The sequence below is a fragment of the Vulpes vulpes genome, chromosome 10 (assembly GCF_048418805.1).
Source record: "Vulpes vulpes isolate BD-2025 chromosome 10, VulVul3, whole genome shotgun sequence".
NCBI lineage: Eukaryota > Metazoa > Chordata > Mammalia > Carnivora > Canidae > Vulpes > Vulpes vulpes.
The window spans coordinates 16,901,456-16,917,477 of record NC_132789.1 but is presented as its reverse complement, the minus strand read 5'-3'; the positions used below and the strand labels follow the sequence as shown (position 1 = coordinate 16,917,477).

The 16,022-nt window shown below is 42.9% G+C and overlaps 1 protein-coding gene across 2 annotated transcripts in view; it reads left to right on the top strand.

Moving 5' to 3' along the window:
- Positions 1–1,175: 1,175 nt before the first annotated feature.
- Positions 1,176–16,022, top strand: part of SPPL3 (signal peptide peptidase like 3) — a 141,541-nt gene continuing 126,694 nt past the window's right edge. Inside the window, exon 1 of one of the 2 annotated variants that reach the window (XM_026015837.2) lies at positions 1,176–1,613. In XM_026015837.2, coding sequence (XP_025871622.1) covers positions 1,591–1,613 — 23 coding nt within the window. In that variant the 5' untranslated portion in view covers positions 1,176–1,590. The remainder of the gene's footprint in view (positions 1,614–16,022) is intronic. The other variant, XM_072723007.1, reaches the window with a different exon arrangement.

Here is a 16,022-nt window from a genome sequence, read left to right as displayed (position 1 = left end):
CCCTTCTCTCAACACTCCTCAGTACAAACCATCCATCCCACTCCTGGATCCAAGCTCACTCCAAGCCTTCACATCTTTGGGCGTTGCCTCATGCCATTCTCTCTTCCTAGAATGGCTTTTCTCCTAGTAAGCCACTCTGGAGAAGCATCCCCCCATGGCCAGAGGCTCAATATCTCTCTCTCTCTCTCCTCTTATGCCCCAGATTTACTCTGTTGGTCTCTGGTCTAGCTCTATTATGTTTACTTCATGCCTGCCTCCAGTCATGCCGATGGACAGTCCCCTGAACTTTCTGCTCCTGCACAACCAGCTCCGCTTCATCCTTCAGGTGTCAACTCCAATGCCATCTCCTCAGCTAGTCCTTCCTTGACCGCCCCATCTAAAGGCAGGCCCCATCCATACACACTCTGTCCCATTCATTACCTGGGATCATCGTCTTCATGACACTCAGCATCTGAAATTTTCTTTACCTATTCGTCGGCCTGGACTATGTCTCTTCCTCTAGAATGTAAGCTCTTGGAGGGCAGAGATCCGGCAGGATCAGTTGATACGTGGTTGGTTCCCAATAAAATATCTATTGATTAAATGAAGGCAACTATGGGCATTCAAGTTGGCACCCTGAGGACCTGGCTCAGAGCCCGGCGCACTAAAGGTTGGCTTCATGGGACATTCGCTAAACGAATGAACGAACCCGAGGACGCAGCACTCCCACTGCAGACTGACGGGTTGAGCGACAGCTGGGGGCGCCTCGGCCCGCGCGCTGTGGAGGGGCCGCCGACAGCGGAGCGGCAGCCCGCGGACGCGCACCGGGGCTCCTGATTGGCTGGTTGCTGCAGCCCCTCGGAGGGGAAGGGGAGGGGGCCCGAGGCGACAGCTCCGCGTGGGGAGGAGGCGGCACCAAGCGGCGGGAGGCGGCCCAACCGCCAGAAGCTGTGTGAGCAACAGTCGCCTCGAACCGGCGAACCGACGTCTCCGCGCAAGGGCCCGGCGCGAGGGGCGGGGCGCGCGCGTCACGTGAGCGTGTTTTGGGCACGTGATCCGCGCGGGGCCAGGGCCGGCCCCCGCCCCCTCCTCTCCTCCCCTCAGCGGGTGTGAGTCGAGCGGCCTCGCCTCACCGCCTAGCGCCCCCCTCAGCCCCGCCGCCGCCGCCGCCGCCGCCTCCGCCCGCCGGCCATGTCCCCGGGCCGCCGCCGCCGCCGCTCGAGCGCGGCGCTCCAGCGGCCCAGCGCGCAGTGAGCGCGGGGCCCTCTCGCTACTCGCCCGCCCCGGGGCCCCTTGTTCTCAGCGCCGCCGCCGCCGCCGCCATGTTGGGTTTAGAGCCGCAGCGGAGCCGCCGCCGCCGCCGCCGGTAAGGGAGGCCGAGAGCGGAGCCCGCCCCGCCCCGGGGCCCAGGGAGCGGGGCCGCCTCGGAGCCCGGCCTCTCCCCGCCAGCCGCCTTCCCGGCCCGCCCGCCGTGCGAGCCAGCGAGCGAGCGAGCGCCGGGCCGCGGCCGCGCCTTCCGCTCCCGGCCCGAGCGAGCCCGCCGCCGGTTCGTTCCCCCGCCGCCGCCGGGCCCGGCCAGAGCCTGCAGCGGAGCTCACGAGAGTCAGCGCCATGGCGGAGCAGACCTACTCGTGGTGAGTGCGGGGCTCGGGAGGCCGGGGCGCGGCGCAGGTGGGGGTCGGGGCGCCGACGCGGCCGGGTGGGGGGGAGAGGAGGAGGAGGAACAGGTGCGCGTCGCGGGGGGGCGCGGGTTGGGGGTGCACGCCCCCCTCGTCCCCACCAGAGGGGGCGGCTGGCGCTGTGGAAGGTGGTCAGCGGCCGGGGACCCGGGAGTCGGAGAAGGGATGGAGGCGGTGGCGGCCGCGGCGGATGTCATCTGGTCATGGGCGGAGCAGGTGATGGAGAAGGGGAGCGTGACCCCAGAGGTGGGAAGCCCACGGATGGGAAGTTGAATCCCGTGGACGCTCCGGAACTGACATGAGGGGGTAGCTGCTGGGCAGGAGGATTGAAAGGGTGGGCAGAGGCGGGCCAGGGCAAGGGTGGGCCACCGGGCTGCGAAGAAGCTGGTAGGAAAAACAGGTGATAAGAGGCTGAACTTGGAAGTTGGAAGAGAGGAGGAGCCGTCTGACTGGGGCTGCTTAGCACCTGCGTGGCGACTGAAGGGAGAGTTGGTAAGGTGGGCAGAGGCCCGGGTGTGATCGAAGGAAAACCACGGAAGGAACGTCTTGCGAACCATGGAAGGGAGTCCCTTGCGAGGAGGTTGGAAGGGGATCCTGTTTGGATAACCACATTCTGGAAAAGGAGTCGTTGGTGGCAAGTGGAGCATGAGTAGAATCTTTGTGAGGGTTGGTACTCTGTTCTTCGGGATTTGAAGTGGCCTGCTGCCCTGGATCAAGTATGGAGATGGAAGATCTGCAAGTTCATTTTTATGGGACTTCTAACGCTATTAAATGTTTTGTTGAGGAATGAGAAGCGCACTGTGTGGTTTATGGAGTGAGAACTTAACCTATCCTGAGAAGGGAATGCAGTGTTTGGGGAGATGGGGGTGAGAGGCCTCCCTTTAGCATGTGGAGGTGGAGTATTTGCAGGGGTGGAAGGAATGACGGTAGCTTCCTTGAAGAGTGGAAATTGGATAGTGAGGAGGAAGTAGTAATAACCGAGGGTGAAGAAGGAAGGAATGGGATGGTAGGTATGGGGATGGGAAATCTGGTTGCAATCTAGAGAGATTGTTTGAAGATGGTTTACTCTTTGAAGCAAATGTGGTTTGGGACAGAACTGTACTGCTTTCCCTTGCTAGAAAAGAGCACAATTGAGTGGGAAGAGCATGGCGTTTGGAGTTGGAAGGTTTGGTTTGGTAGTCCCTCTTTCACTGCTAACTTGGTTTATAAGTAGGCAAGATAGTAAGTTCTCCATTCCTTTTCCCTTGCCTTTTTCATAGATTGTAAAGATTAAATGAATAACTTTAGAAAGCCAATGGAAAACTGTAAAGTGTTACATTTTATTACATTATCGTTAGGGGAACGACAAAGAAATGGATAATACATGAAAATAAAGAATGGTGTTTTAGGTAGAGGGCTTTAATGGAGTGGATGCTTTGTGGTGCTTGAGGTTATGATAGATAAGTCAGGAACTCATTGTGTCTTCACATAGGGAAAGAGGATTGGTGATGGAAGATGATAATTCAGAAGGGAACTTCAGTGCTCAAAAAGAAGAAAACAGAGTCTGAAAGAAAGTCACACTAAAAGAAGAATTAAAACGTTGGTGAACAGTTGTGACTGCAGATGTATTTTTAAAAGCATTAACTGATTGGATAGTTTTGAGCAACAGTGAGCTGCCTCTCCTTAGCAGGTAATATGGAACACAAGATTACAGTTTGAGCTTTCTTACGGACAGAGTTAGAGTTAAGTTCTGTAACTAACTTAACTAACTCATCTTGAGCTCTTAACACTAACTGGTCTAGCTGAGAGTCCTGATGGCTGCCCTTCTGCTTTTACAGTGCCATATAGAGACCATGGACGGTTGAAGGAGTAAACACAGTGGCCAAGAAGTGAGGAAAATGAAAGTGTTTTACTAGATAGTTGGCCACACACTATGTGATGTTGGATGGCTCTACTAGTTGGGGGGGGGGGTACTGTTTTGTGAAGTTTGATAGTTTACAATATTTATCTTACTAAAATACTTCCATCTCAGCTCCTTTTGCTTTATAGGCAAAGAAACTCATTGAAATTAGAATGTTTATTAGCCTCTCACCTTTAGCCAGTTTTGAGATGGAGAAAGTTTATACATCATCTTGAGAGAGGGAGGTGTATGAGGAGAGAGGATTGGGAAACCAGGCAGCTTTCTAGGTTCTGATAGTTACTGTAAGTAATATCCATGTTTCAGTCACCAGTCTCTGAGGTAGGTGAATGCTCTGTTTTATGGAAGAGGAAATTTAGGCTTAGGATGCCAAGTGATTTGATGAGATACTTCACTTGTGATGCTTTGTTTTGTTTGATACATTCTCCCATCATTGTATTCATTCTCCTTGTAAGTATGAAAAAGGTATTCCAAGAGTACATGTGAACTGAGTTTTGGAGTATCTTTTTGCAGTATCTTTGTCACTGTTCTTTTGGTTTGTGCAAATAAGAGTTTGTTTTGTTTTGCTTTTTTATGGACTTGTACTACATTTGCATGTGGCCATTAGGAAAATCAACCTTGTGGGGACTATTGTGGCAGTATAAATTGGTCTGAGGATGGAGTCAGTGAAGAATCTTTAAAAAAAAAAAAATTTTTTTTTATTGGAGTTCGATTTGCCAACATATAGTATAACACCCAGTGCTCATCCTGTCACCCAGTCACCCGTCTCCCCGCCCACCTCCCCCAGAGTTAGGAGTCTCTCATGTTCTGTCACCCTCTCTGATTTTTTCCCACTCATTTTCTCTCCTTTCCCCTATAATCCCTTTCACTATTTTTTATATTCCCCATATGAATGAAACCATATGTCTGTCCTTCTCCAGTTGACTTACTTCACTCAGCATAATACCCTCCCGTTACATCCACTTCGAAGCAAATGGTGGATATTTGTTGTGTCTGATGGCTGAGTAACATTGTATATATAGACCATATCTTCTTTATCCATTCATCTTTTGATGGACACCAAGGTTCCTTCCACAGTTTGGCTATTCTGGACATTGCTGCTATAAACATTGGGGTGCAGGTGTCTCAGTTTTTCACTGCATCCCCAGTAGTGCAATTGCTGGGTCATAGAGTAGCTCTATTTTTAACTCTGAGGAACCTCCACACAATTTTCCAGAGTGGCTGTAGCAGTTCACATTCCCACCAGCAGTGCAAGAGGGTTCCCCTTTCTCCACATCCTCTCCAACATTTGTTGTTTCCTGTCTTGTTAATTTTCACCATTTGTCAGTGAAGAATCTAGAATGTAGATGTCAGAAGATTGAAAATAGTTTCCTTAGGATTTTCTTTTCTTGTCTTTTTTTAAAAAGATTTTATTTATTTATTTGTTTATTTTTAAAGATTTTGTTTATTTGTGAGAGAGAGAGAGAGAGAGAGAGAGAGGGAGGCAGAGACACAGGAAGAGGGAGAAGCACGCTCCATGCAGGGAGCCTGATGTGGGACTTGATCCAGGTCTCCAGGATCACGCCCTGAGCCAAAGACAGATGTCCAACTGCTGAGCCACCCAGGAGCCCCTAAAGATTTTATTTTCAAGCAATCTCTACACCCAACATGGGGCTTGAACCCATGACCCTGAGATCAAGAGTCACAAGCTCCACCGACTGAGCTAGCCCGGTGCCCCAGGATTTTAGTGTAATAAGATAGGTAAATTATAAAGCAAGATTGGTCATGTGGTAATTGTTGAAGCTTAGTGATGAGTACTTGAAGGTTTATTATTCTATTCTGTATATTTTGACATGTTTACATTTTTCATAATAAAAAGGTAACTTAAAAAAAAAAACTTCTATCCATGCTATTCATGCTGTTTTCTGGTTTCTTGTGCTTGCTTTCTGTGTTGAGAAGCTAGAGTGGGTGTATTGACTTAAGAATATGTAGGTTATGACCTCATGAATGAGGGGGCACAAGCCATCCAGGTATTTGGCAGATACCTTCATCAGCATCTGAGCTCCCACTTTGGGAAGATGAAATCTAAGGGGTCATTTCAGTTGAAGGTGCAGTTTCAGTACACTCATACAGTGGAAGTACAGTTAGTCCTCCATTATCTGTGGGGTTTACATACCAGGAACCCAGTGGATGTCTGAGACCAAGGGTAGTACCAAACCCTGTATATACTATGCTTTTTTTATACATACATATGTATGATAAAATTAAGTTATAAATTAGGCCTAGTAATAGATTAACAACAAATAATAAAAGAATTATAGCAACATACTGTAATAAAAGTTACGGGAATGCAGTCTTCCTTGAAGTATTTTATTGTACTGTATTCACCCTTGTGATGACAGATGAAAAAATGCTTAAGTGATGAGATGAAGGGAAGTGAATGACATAGAGGTTGTGACGTAGCGTTAGGCCGCTATTGACCGTATGATAATACATGAGGAAGAGGATCATCTGCTTTCAGACTGTGGTTGACCCTGGTAACTGAAACCATGGGGCCCAATGAGCCAGGGAACGGGCAGTTCTCTGTCCCAGGTAGGTCATGAGCAGGAGATATAGAGCAGGGTAGCAAACACCTGTTACTTGCAAGGTGATTGGTGTGCAGGTCAGTAATTTGGGGGGCTTACCTCTAGTGGTTATTATTAAAAGGTGCCCAGGGAAAAGCAAAGCAGGGACTTAGAATGTGCATCCTAACTCACATCCTCATCTAAATATCCAGACTCTAGTTGTGATTACAAATATCATACCGTAAAATGGCAGCAACTGAGAAAAACAGCGTTCTTGTCCTCGAAAGTTGTTTTCCTTATCATACTTTATTCCTAGCAAAGTCTATCAAAATCTCATTACCCAAGGGTTCACCTGAAATTCCACGTATCTGAGAAACATTTCTATATCCAACTGATCTCTTTATATTTGATATTTGTAGTCTGTCTGCATTTTTGCTACTTTTATGTGTTTGAATACCTAGCCTCTTCATTAGATTGTAAGCTCCTTGAGAGTAAGGATGCTCTTACAGTACCTCCCACATACTTAGTACATTGTCTTGCCTGTAGCTTCTGCTTAGAACACACTGATTGAATAAGATAGATTTTTATGATTGTTCATCCTTTGTTGAAAGAATATTTTAAGTCTGAGGGAAAGCTACAGATGGGTGTTTATTATAATCTATATACTATACTTAATAAAAGCTCTTGGTAACTTAGTTTCTTGGTATCACAGTGCTGTAAGAATGAGTAATGCCATCCTTAATAAAATTTTAAATAAAATCTGTTGACAGATGAAATTAAAATAATTGGTAGTAATACCGCAATCTTTATCATGATGTAACCACAGGACTCAGCTTGTATCCTTCTTACTTGTATACCCAGGAAGTAAAAGAATGCATGTGAAAACACAAATAGAAGGTGGAAGCTAGATTTTTTATTAATTTGGGAAAAAACACCTTGCTCGATGTGTATATGAGCAGTTATTTTAGCATAAGTTCTGTGGGAAACAGGAATTTGTCTTTCTTTCCCTCTCTTTTTTTTGGAACTTCTCAATGGAGTCAATGCAGTACTTGAATCTTGGTGGTAGGGATCCCTGGGTGGCGCAGCGGTTTGGCGCCTGCCTTTGGCCCAGGGCGCGATCCTGGAGACTCGGGATCGAATCCCACATCAGGCTCCCGGTGCATGGAGCCTGCTTCTCCCTCTGCCTATGTCTCTGCCTCTCTCTCTCTCTCACTGTGTGCCAATCATAAATAAATAAAAATAAAATAAAAAAATGAATCTTGGTGGTAAAAATTACTTAAGTTAGCGTTAATGTTGGTGTAGGGGGAAAAGGAAATAAGTACATGTGGACCTCATCGAAATGAATTTTGTTTCCAAAGTAGTATCATAACAATTTATTGTGTGTTTTCTGGGTGCTAGGGCTTTAAAGCATTGTTAAATAAGGAAACAGGCTCAAAGAATTTAACTTGCCAAATAACATGTAAATGGTAAAAGGGCTCAAAGTGAAGACTGTTTAACATGATTCTGTGGCTAAATCTGTCTACTTCCATTTCCATAATCACTACTGTAAGCCAGTCCATTTTTGCTTGAGTTCCCTGTTAGCCTCCTCACTGGTTACACCTCCCCCCTCCCCTGTTCTCCACATGATGACTGTTCTCCTAAGTGACCTTCTGACAGCTTAAAAAACTCTTCAGTGGTCACACTTGGAATAAAACCCAGGTTCATCAGTAGGCTCTTCACAGTTTTATCTTGTGTGGGTTTCTGAGGGATGACAGACAAACTAAAAAGTTACACAAGAGTAAGAATCTTTTCTATTTTGGTATTCTCTCCGGTGCTCGGTATATAATGATAGCTGGTAAATATTTACTGAACAAATGAATGAGAACACTTCCCCCTGGGCTATGTGTCTTAAGGTCTACTCTAAAGATTGCATTATATTGAGGTAATATACTGTGAATATAATGGGTAAATAGTATTATACCTGATACTAGGTATTGGCAAATAGTGTTATACCTGAGAATGAGAAATAACACAGATCTCTAGAACTCATGAAAGTCACTTCTATGCAATTACTGTTGTGTATTGTTGTATCTGTTATGATCATATCTGTTCTTGTATCTTGTGGTCATTGCATTTTATGCAAAATTTTCAGAGAGAAATTATTTAGTTGAAAATGTGTGTCTAGCATTATAGGCTTTAGATTTGCTCATTTTTAAAACATGTCTTGCTTCTAGTTAAGGTGCTATAATAATGGTTTGGCAATGCATGATTCAGACTGAAATTAACCAAAACTAAGACCAGGAATTTGTACTGAAATCATTTTCCTGCCTGGGGATAGAGGAGAGGGAAGCTGGAGAGTCTGTAACCATCCTGTAATTTACCGAGTGGTATTATGAATTCAGGAGCCTAATGTCCATGCATTTCCTTTTTTCTTTTCTCTTTGTTTCTCTCCCTCCCTCCCCCCTCTTTCTTTTCTTCTTTCTTTCTTTCTTTCTTTCTTTCTTTCTTTCTTTCTTTCTTTCTTTCTTTCTTTCTTTCTTTTTCTTCTTTCTTGATTTAATTTATTTATTTGACAGAGCACAAGTAAGGGGAAGGCAGAGGGAGAGAGAGAGAATCAGGTTCCCTGCTGAGCAAAAAAGCTCAACGTGGGGCTTGATCTTGAGCCGAGGGCCAGATGCTTAGCCCAGTGAGCCACCCAGGCACCCTATCCATGCATTTCTAAAAATAGATTTCTGTGTGACCATCTATTTTAGAGATGACAAATGCTCTTGAATTGAGGTGTTAATGGAATTCTAATTGTGTTTTACTTCAACGTTAATAACTTAGTTTTTATCATTCTCACATTTCATCAAACTATGTCATGGAAAATCGAGATGTCTTAAGAGGAGAATATCTAGCCAAGTCTTGTTTTACTTGGCTACATTTGGCATCTGAACTTTTTTTTTCTTTTTCTTTTTTTTTTTTTTTTTTTTGGCATCTGAACTTGATGTGATTGCTGTCCCTGGCAATAGAGCCGTTAGTATGACTTGATTTGTTAAATCCTAGAGTATATTTTCTGGAGTTTAATGGTTGCTTCTGGGAGTTAAAAAAGACAATATTGGTTTAATTTGTTGTATGTATAAGTCAAATTTTTGCAACTTTGCAACAAGCTTCTGTAACATTTTCCAACCTTTACTGGGAAAGTTAGAGGTACAGTGTGCCTCTTCTGTAATTTTAACTTCTTAGGTGTCTAGAGGGATTCAATTTTACAGTGAAAATCTACAGTTAGCCCCTATGATCCTCACAATGAATTCTTACCTGTCCGATTTTATTAATAGGTCTCACTAAGGCCAAAGCTTAAAACAGACCTACTCATTAGCTGTGATTAGACTAGATTGAGCACCTATGAAAAGTTAGGTTTGAAAATGTTTTTAAGGTATTAGACCAATCAGTCTATGAATATACATTAGTAGAAATCTCATAGAAAATCCCATTTCTTGATTTGTAGATTTCACCCTAATTTGATAAGACTTGATAATCTCTGTTTTGGAGTTCTGGTATTGATAGTGAAGAACCACTGAGGGATAAAAAACAGAACGGCTCTACAGTAGAGATGTGCCCCACTTTTTTTTTAAAATGAATTTGTGAATTTTACTGAATATAAGTGATTGCTCAAAAAATATTTGATTCTGTCAATGCCACTCATTACATTTTTGTTTGAAATTCTAAAATAAGAGGCTTTAATTCCATTCTGGTTTCTTCAAATGGGGAAAAATTTTATTTGAGGGTGATTTCCAGCTCTGATGAACTGGGATCTAGTCTTGTTTTAGTTCCAGTTTTGTAGTCTGTAGAATGGGTATGTCGTACTCCAGAGTTGTTGCAAGGATTTAATGAGATAATGCACATGCAAATGCTTTGTAAATTGCTAAGTAAAATACAAAAGCAAGGTATTTGTGCTCTACATTGTTAGATCCAAACAGGTTCCAGATACAGAGTTCCTTACTACAGAGAATAATTTTTCTTGTTTCATAATATAAGTAGCATTTAAACTTTGAGGTGTCCATTCTAGTGAGGATTCTTTTGAGATATCCAAGTAATTCCATATAAAAAGAAAGAAAAGTTTTCAAATTGTCATTGATTTATATTGTTGCCTTCGGGGATCCCTGGGTGGCGCAGCGGTTTGGCGCCTGCCTTTGGCCCAGGGCGCGATCCTGGAGACCCAGGATCGAATCCCACATCAGGCTCCTGGTGCATGGAGCCTGTGTCTCTGCCTCTCTCTCTCTCTCTCTCTCTCTCTCTGTGACTATCATAAAAAAAAATAAAAAAAAAAAATTTATATTGTTGCCTTCGAAATGTGCTATAAGGTCATTTTCTTCTAGTCACATTTTATGGTCCAAAAATAAAGAAGAAAAATCATGAATTGAATAAGGGCTAAGTTTTTTCACAAAATGTTTTATTTTGATCTTTGTTTTGGAAGGCAGTTTCCTCTATAATGTACTCAGATGAGGGAAGAGTACAGTGGTATAGATAATCCTAGGCTTTTTCTGGTTTTCTTTGGAATGCACAGGGCATTCATACCCTAAAATGCTTGAAGAGGGGCTGTTAGCAGTTTCTTGTTTTCCCTGTTCCATACCATGTTTGTCAGGCACACCCACTTCCCCTCGTCTGAGGGCCTCAGACTTCGGCTTCACTCTTGACCTAAATAGGACGAGTGCAGTAAAGTTTTAATTGTTTTTTCAACTTGGTTATGCAGACATTTTAAGTACGGTGCTTGACTTTGTTATTTCCTTAATTTTGCCTGAGTTGTCTAGCTTTACTTTCCAAACTTGTAAATCTTCAGTCTTGTCTGACAGCCTTAACTTTTAACCCATTTGACTATATGCTCCACTGACTTATAAACTCATCAAAATTTACATTCATTCTCAAAAATGCTTGCAAAAATACTGTTAGAAGTAAAAGTTAATTTTAGGTTCACCTGAGGTGGTTCAGTTAGTTAAGTGTTTTCCTTTGGTTCTGGTCATGATCTGTGGGTCCCAGGATTGAGCCCCGTGTTGGGCTGTCTGCTCAGTGAGGAGTCTGCTTCTCCCTCTGTGCATCCCCCCCCCCAATAAATAGAATCTTTAAAAAAAAAAAGTTAGTTTTAGAAATTGATTTCTCTTACCTATGCATTGATTAGTGCAAGCACCAATAAATACCTCAGAAAATATTAAGATCTAATAGCTTAAAAATATTTTCATACATAACTTTCATCTTAGGGATTCAATCTAGTCTTATTATAGAAATGCTATCTAGGGCCACTGTGAAGCTAGTGAGAGTTAAAGATTTGAGATGAGGTCAGTTAACCAAGTAGGAAAGTATAGCTCTGAGGGCAGAATGGAAGCCTGGAAGTTGAGGCTTGGAAAACTCAGAGTTGGGAATTGGAAGAGGTGGAATCAAAAAAAGCTCCATCAGAAGTAGGATAATTAGCAAAGCCTAATGGTGATAAAAGAAAAGGCACATAGAATTTTGGGGGGCAAGAGTGTAAAAGGCTACAGGGTTCAAAGAGAATGAAGAAAAACAGGATGTTGAATTTGCTAAGGAAGTCATTAGTGAAAGTGCACTAATAAAGATGAGAGTAGAGAGGGTGAAAGGCAAATTAAGGCAGGGTAATGAAGAAATAAAAGGCATCCTTTGGGTACTGGCCATTTGTTTGCAAGATAAGATGGGAAGGACATAAGGAAAGCGGGAGGGTTCTTGATGTAGACAGGGCCATAGTCTTCTGGTTTTATTTTCATTTTTTTGTTAAGGGAGAGAATTCTATACTTGAAGCTAGAGAGAAGGATAAATTGATCTTGGGAAGACTTTTTTTTTTAAGATTTTTTAATTTATTCATTTGAGAGAGAGAGTGAGTGCTAGTAGGGGAAGAGGCAGAGGCAGACACCCTGCTGAGCAGGAAGCCCCATGTGGGGCTTGATCCCAGGACCTGGAGAAAATGACCTGAACCCAAGACAGACGTCCAACCATCTGAGCACCCCTTTGGAAAGACTTTTTTTTTTTTCTTTTTACTATAGTTTAAATTTAGAGATTTTTGTCTATTTTATTTTTTATTCATGAGAGACACACACACACACACACGAGGGGCAGAGACCCATGCAGAGGGAGAAGCAGGCTCACCACAAGGAGCCTGATATGGGACTCGATCCCAGATCCCAGGATCAAGACCTGAGCCAAAGGCAGATATGCTCAACCACTGAGCCACCTAGGGATCCCTCAGTTAGTTTTGAAGGGAACTTAATAGGAAATGAACACTTGATGTGTACATTTATTCTTTGCTTCTTTTGGTCTTTATATTGCCACTAGTTTGGATTGTATTGCTTTTGGAGGTCTTGTTTTCTGTTTTTTTTTTTTTTTTTAATAAGTATTCTTTTTTTTAAATTTATTTATTCAGAGAGAGAGAGAGAGAGAGAGACTGAGAGGCAGAGACACAGGCAGAGGGAGAAGCGGGCTCTATGCAGGGAGCCCGAGGCGGGACTCGATCCTGGGTCTCCAGGATCAGACCCCGGGCTGCAGGCGGCGCTAAACCGCTGCGCCACCAGGGGGAGGGGGGGTGCCCTCTGTTTTGTTTTTAATTGTATCAGTATAAAGTCCAACCTCTTTGGTCTGACTCATCAAAACAATCTTGCCTTATTACCTTGCTTCCCTGTATTTTCCTTATTTTTTTTTAAAATATTTATTCATGAGAGACACACAGAGAGAGAGAGGCAGAGACACAGGCAGAGGGAGAAGCAGGCTCCACCGAGGGAGCCCGACGTGGGACTCGATCCTCGGACTCCAGGATCCTGCCCGGGGCCAAAGGCGGCGCCAACCGCTGAACCACCTGGGCTGCATTTTCTTTAAAATGCTTGTTATTTCTGCCAAACTGGGTTACTTACTGTTTTTCCCCTTTTATTTAAACTGACTCCTATACCTGGTTAGGCTTTCTCCAAAGTCTCTAAATATGTGAGTCCTACGCATCTTTCAAAGTCCAGCTGAAAAGCTTTTGTCTTGTTACAGAACCTTCTGATTGGCCCAGGAGAAATATTCTTCTGATACCTGTAGTTTTTTATCTGATCCTGTCATGCGGCAGCACTTTTACAATTTTTCTGACCTTGTATTGAATTATGTAGCTATCTTCCCACCTTGCACGAACTCTGTAAGAATAGGATCAAAATAATTAATTTTGTAAGGACCTTATGCATAGTAGAGGCTGAGATTTTCCTTTTTTTAGAGGTGAAATTTGATAGATTTTAGAGCTAGATTTTAGAAGAGAATGTCACCTTAAAAGTATAATGACAGGGCACATAGAAGAGAAGAGATACTTACTTAACATCTCACAGCTCATTTTTTTTTCTTTTTTTAAGATTTTATTTATTCATGATAGACACAGAGAGGGAGAGAGACAGAGGCAGAGGGAGAAGCAGGCTCCAGGTAGGGAGCTTGACATGGGACCCGATCCCGGGTCTCTAGCATCACGCCCCTGGGCTGAAGGCGGTGCTAAACACAGAGCCACCCAGGGATCCCCCATCTCACAGCTCTTTAAAGAAAAGTAAAATTGATACTGAGTCAAGGGTTGTGGCCAGATATGCCTAACTTGCTAATATCCATACAGCACCTTGAGAAGAGAAAGTGGCTCAGTCCCTGAACTGAACACCTAAGGGAGACATTTATAGAGGACCACAGGCTTTTCATTTATGTCATCCTCAACTTACTGCTCCCAATTTATTTCTACTTTATCTCCCAAATAAGCACTTTGTGACATACATTATTTTTTTTATTTTTTATTTTATTTTTTTTTTTTAATTTTTTTTTTTTTTATTTATTTATGATAGTCACAGAGAGAGAGAGAGGCAGAGACACAGGCGGAGGGAGAAGCAGGCTCCACGCACCGGGAGCCTGATGTGGGATTCGATCCCGGGTCTCCAGGATCGCGCCCTGGGCCAAAGGCAGGCGCCAAACCACTGCGCCACCCAGGGATCCCTACATTATTTTTTTTAAATGGAGAATCTCTTTCTCTCTCTCTCTCTCTTTTTTTTTTTTTTTTTTTTTTTTTTTTGTAATTAGGGAACAAGTTTCGGCCATCTCAAATATTTTGCAGGAGATTGCCTTTGAAATATGAGGAGCAATAAGCTATATGGAAAGTAGCTTCTGAGCAATTTAACATTTTCTATCTCTTTTGCTACTATTTCAGAAATCCATATTTCTTGTATTTAAGCTTTTGTTTAAAGAGCTAAAAATATTTTTAAAAAGAGCTAAAAATATTTTAAAAATAAAACCTTATTTTGCCTTCATTTTTTCTCTTTTAACTCATTTCTCTTGTTTAATAATTATAATTCAGAAAGGACAGTTTAAAAAAATCTCTTGGCCTGGTGTGTGCATATTTTAAATTGCATAGATACAGCAGTGCCTCAATTTTAGGTCAGAATTAAACAACCTGGTCATCTGGTATAGGCATAAATCAGAAATTTGGGGGATTAGAAGTTCTTGTTTTGTACATGCTGTGCAATGGTGAAAATAACCTACAGACTTAAGAGTGGTATAATAGGCTGTTATCCATGGATAACAAAGGTTTTAAGAGCCAACACCAAAGGTTATCAACAAACTTAGAACAAAAGGGAATAACAAGTAGAAGTAGGAGAGAACAGTGAATACCAGATGTGATTGGACAGTAGAAACAAGGGGGAAGGTTAGAGATTCAAGCATCAGGAAGGTCAAATAATGAGACCAAAAAGAAAAGATAGCCAGCTACCAGAATAGGCAACTCAGTGAGAGTCATCATGTGGCAGAGGTGCAAATGGCCCTGAACAGCTCTGCAAATCCAGCTTTGTGCCTCACTGTTGACTTACCAGGTTGATAATGAGTTAACGGGTGGTAATGAGGCAGTCTTATTAGCCTGTCCCATAGCTTTTGAGAGCTTCTGGCTTGGGTGTTACAGCTGGAGACCTTGGAGACATTTTTAATCCTCATCAAATAAGCCAGTAACTCCTATTGACTTTATACATATAAAATAAAAAATTTATCTCTTCATGGTTTCTGGATGACCCTTCTTTGTATTCACTTAGTACATTGTATTTACCTCTTTCAGTTGTTGTTTGTTTCCCTATAAAGTATTGAGGACATAACTCTATTTTGTTTGTGACTTTATCCTCAGTGGTTTATTTGGCACATAGTTTATTTAAATAAACTATTATTTATTATTATTCTAGGGCGCCTGGATGGCTCCATTGGTTAAGTGTCTGATGTCTGACTCTTGATTTTGGCTCAGGTCATGATCTCAGGATCATGAGATTGAGCCCTGTGTCAGGTTCTGCTTTGGGCGTGGAGCCTGCTTACGATTCTCTCTCTCCCTCTTTCCCTCTTCCCCTCTTCCCCACTACACCCCTCTCTCAAAAAAAATTTTTTTAATAATTTTTTTAAAATTTATTTATGATAGTCACACAGAGAGCGAGAGAGAGAGAGAGGCAGAGACACAGGCAGAGGGAGAAGCAGGCTCCATGCACCGGGAGCCCGACGTGGGATTCAGTCCCGGGTCTCCAGGATCGCGCCCTGGGCCAAAGGCAGGCGCCAAACCGCTGCGCCACCCAGGGATCCCAAAAAAATTTTTTTTCTAATAAATAGCATTCAGTATTTGACTTTTTAAAATAAACCTTAAAAAAAGAAAAATTAGTAAGATGGAAGAGTATGTTGCTCTCAACTCTCAGTTTAAGAGACAGCATCAAAGGGACAAACATCAAGTATCATTTGAGGTCTAGAGCTCACTCAATTACACTAAGTAATTGAAAGTATCATTGTTCAGGTTGTTAGGTGAGATCTATCCTGATTATTACTGTTTAATTTATGGAACCTCTTCAGAATTCAGTGGGAGAATTGGTTACTGTATTAGCTGTTGCCACAATAATACTGCATAATAAATTATCTCCACACCTAAAATGGCTTAAAATAGCAAACTGC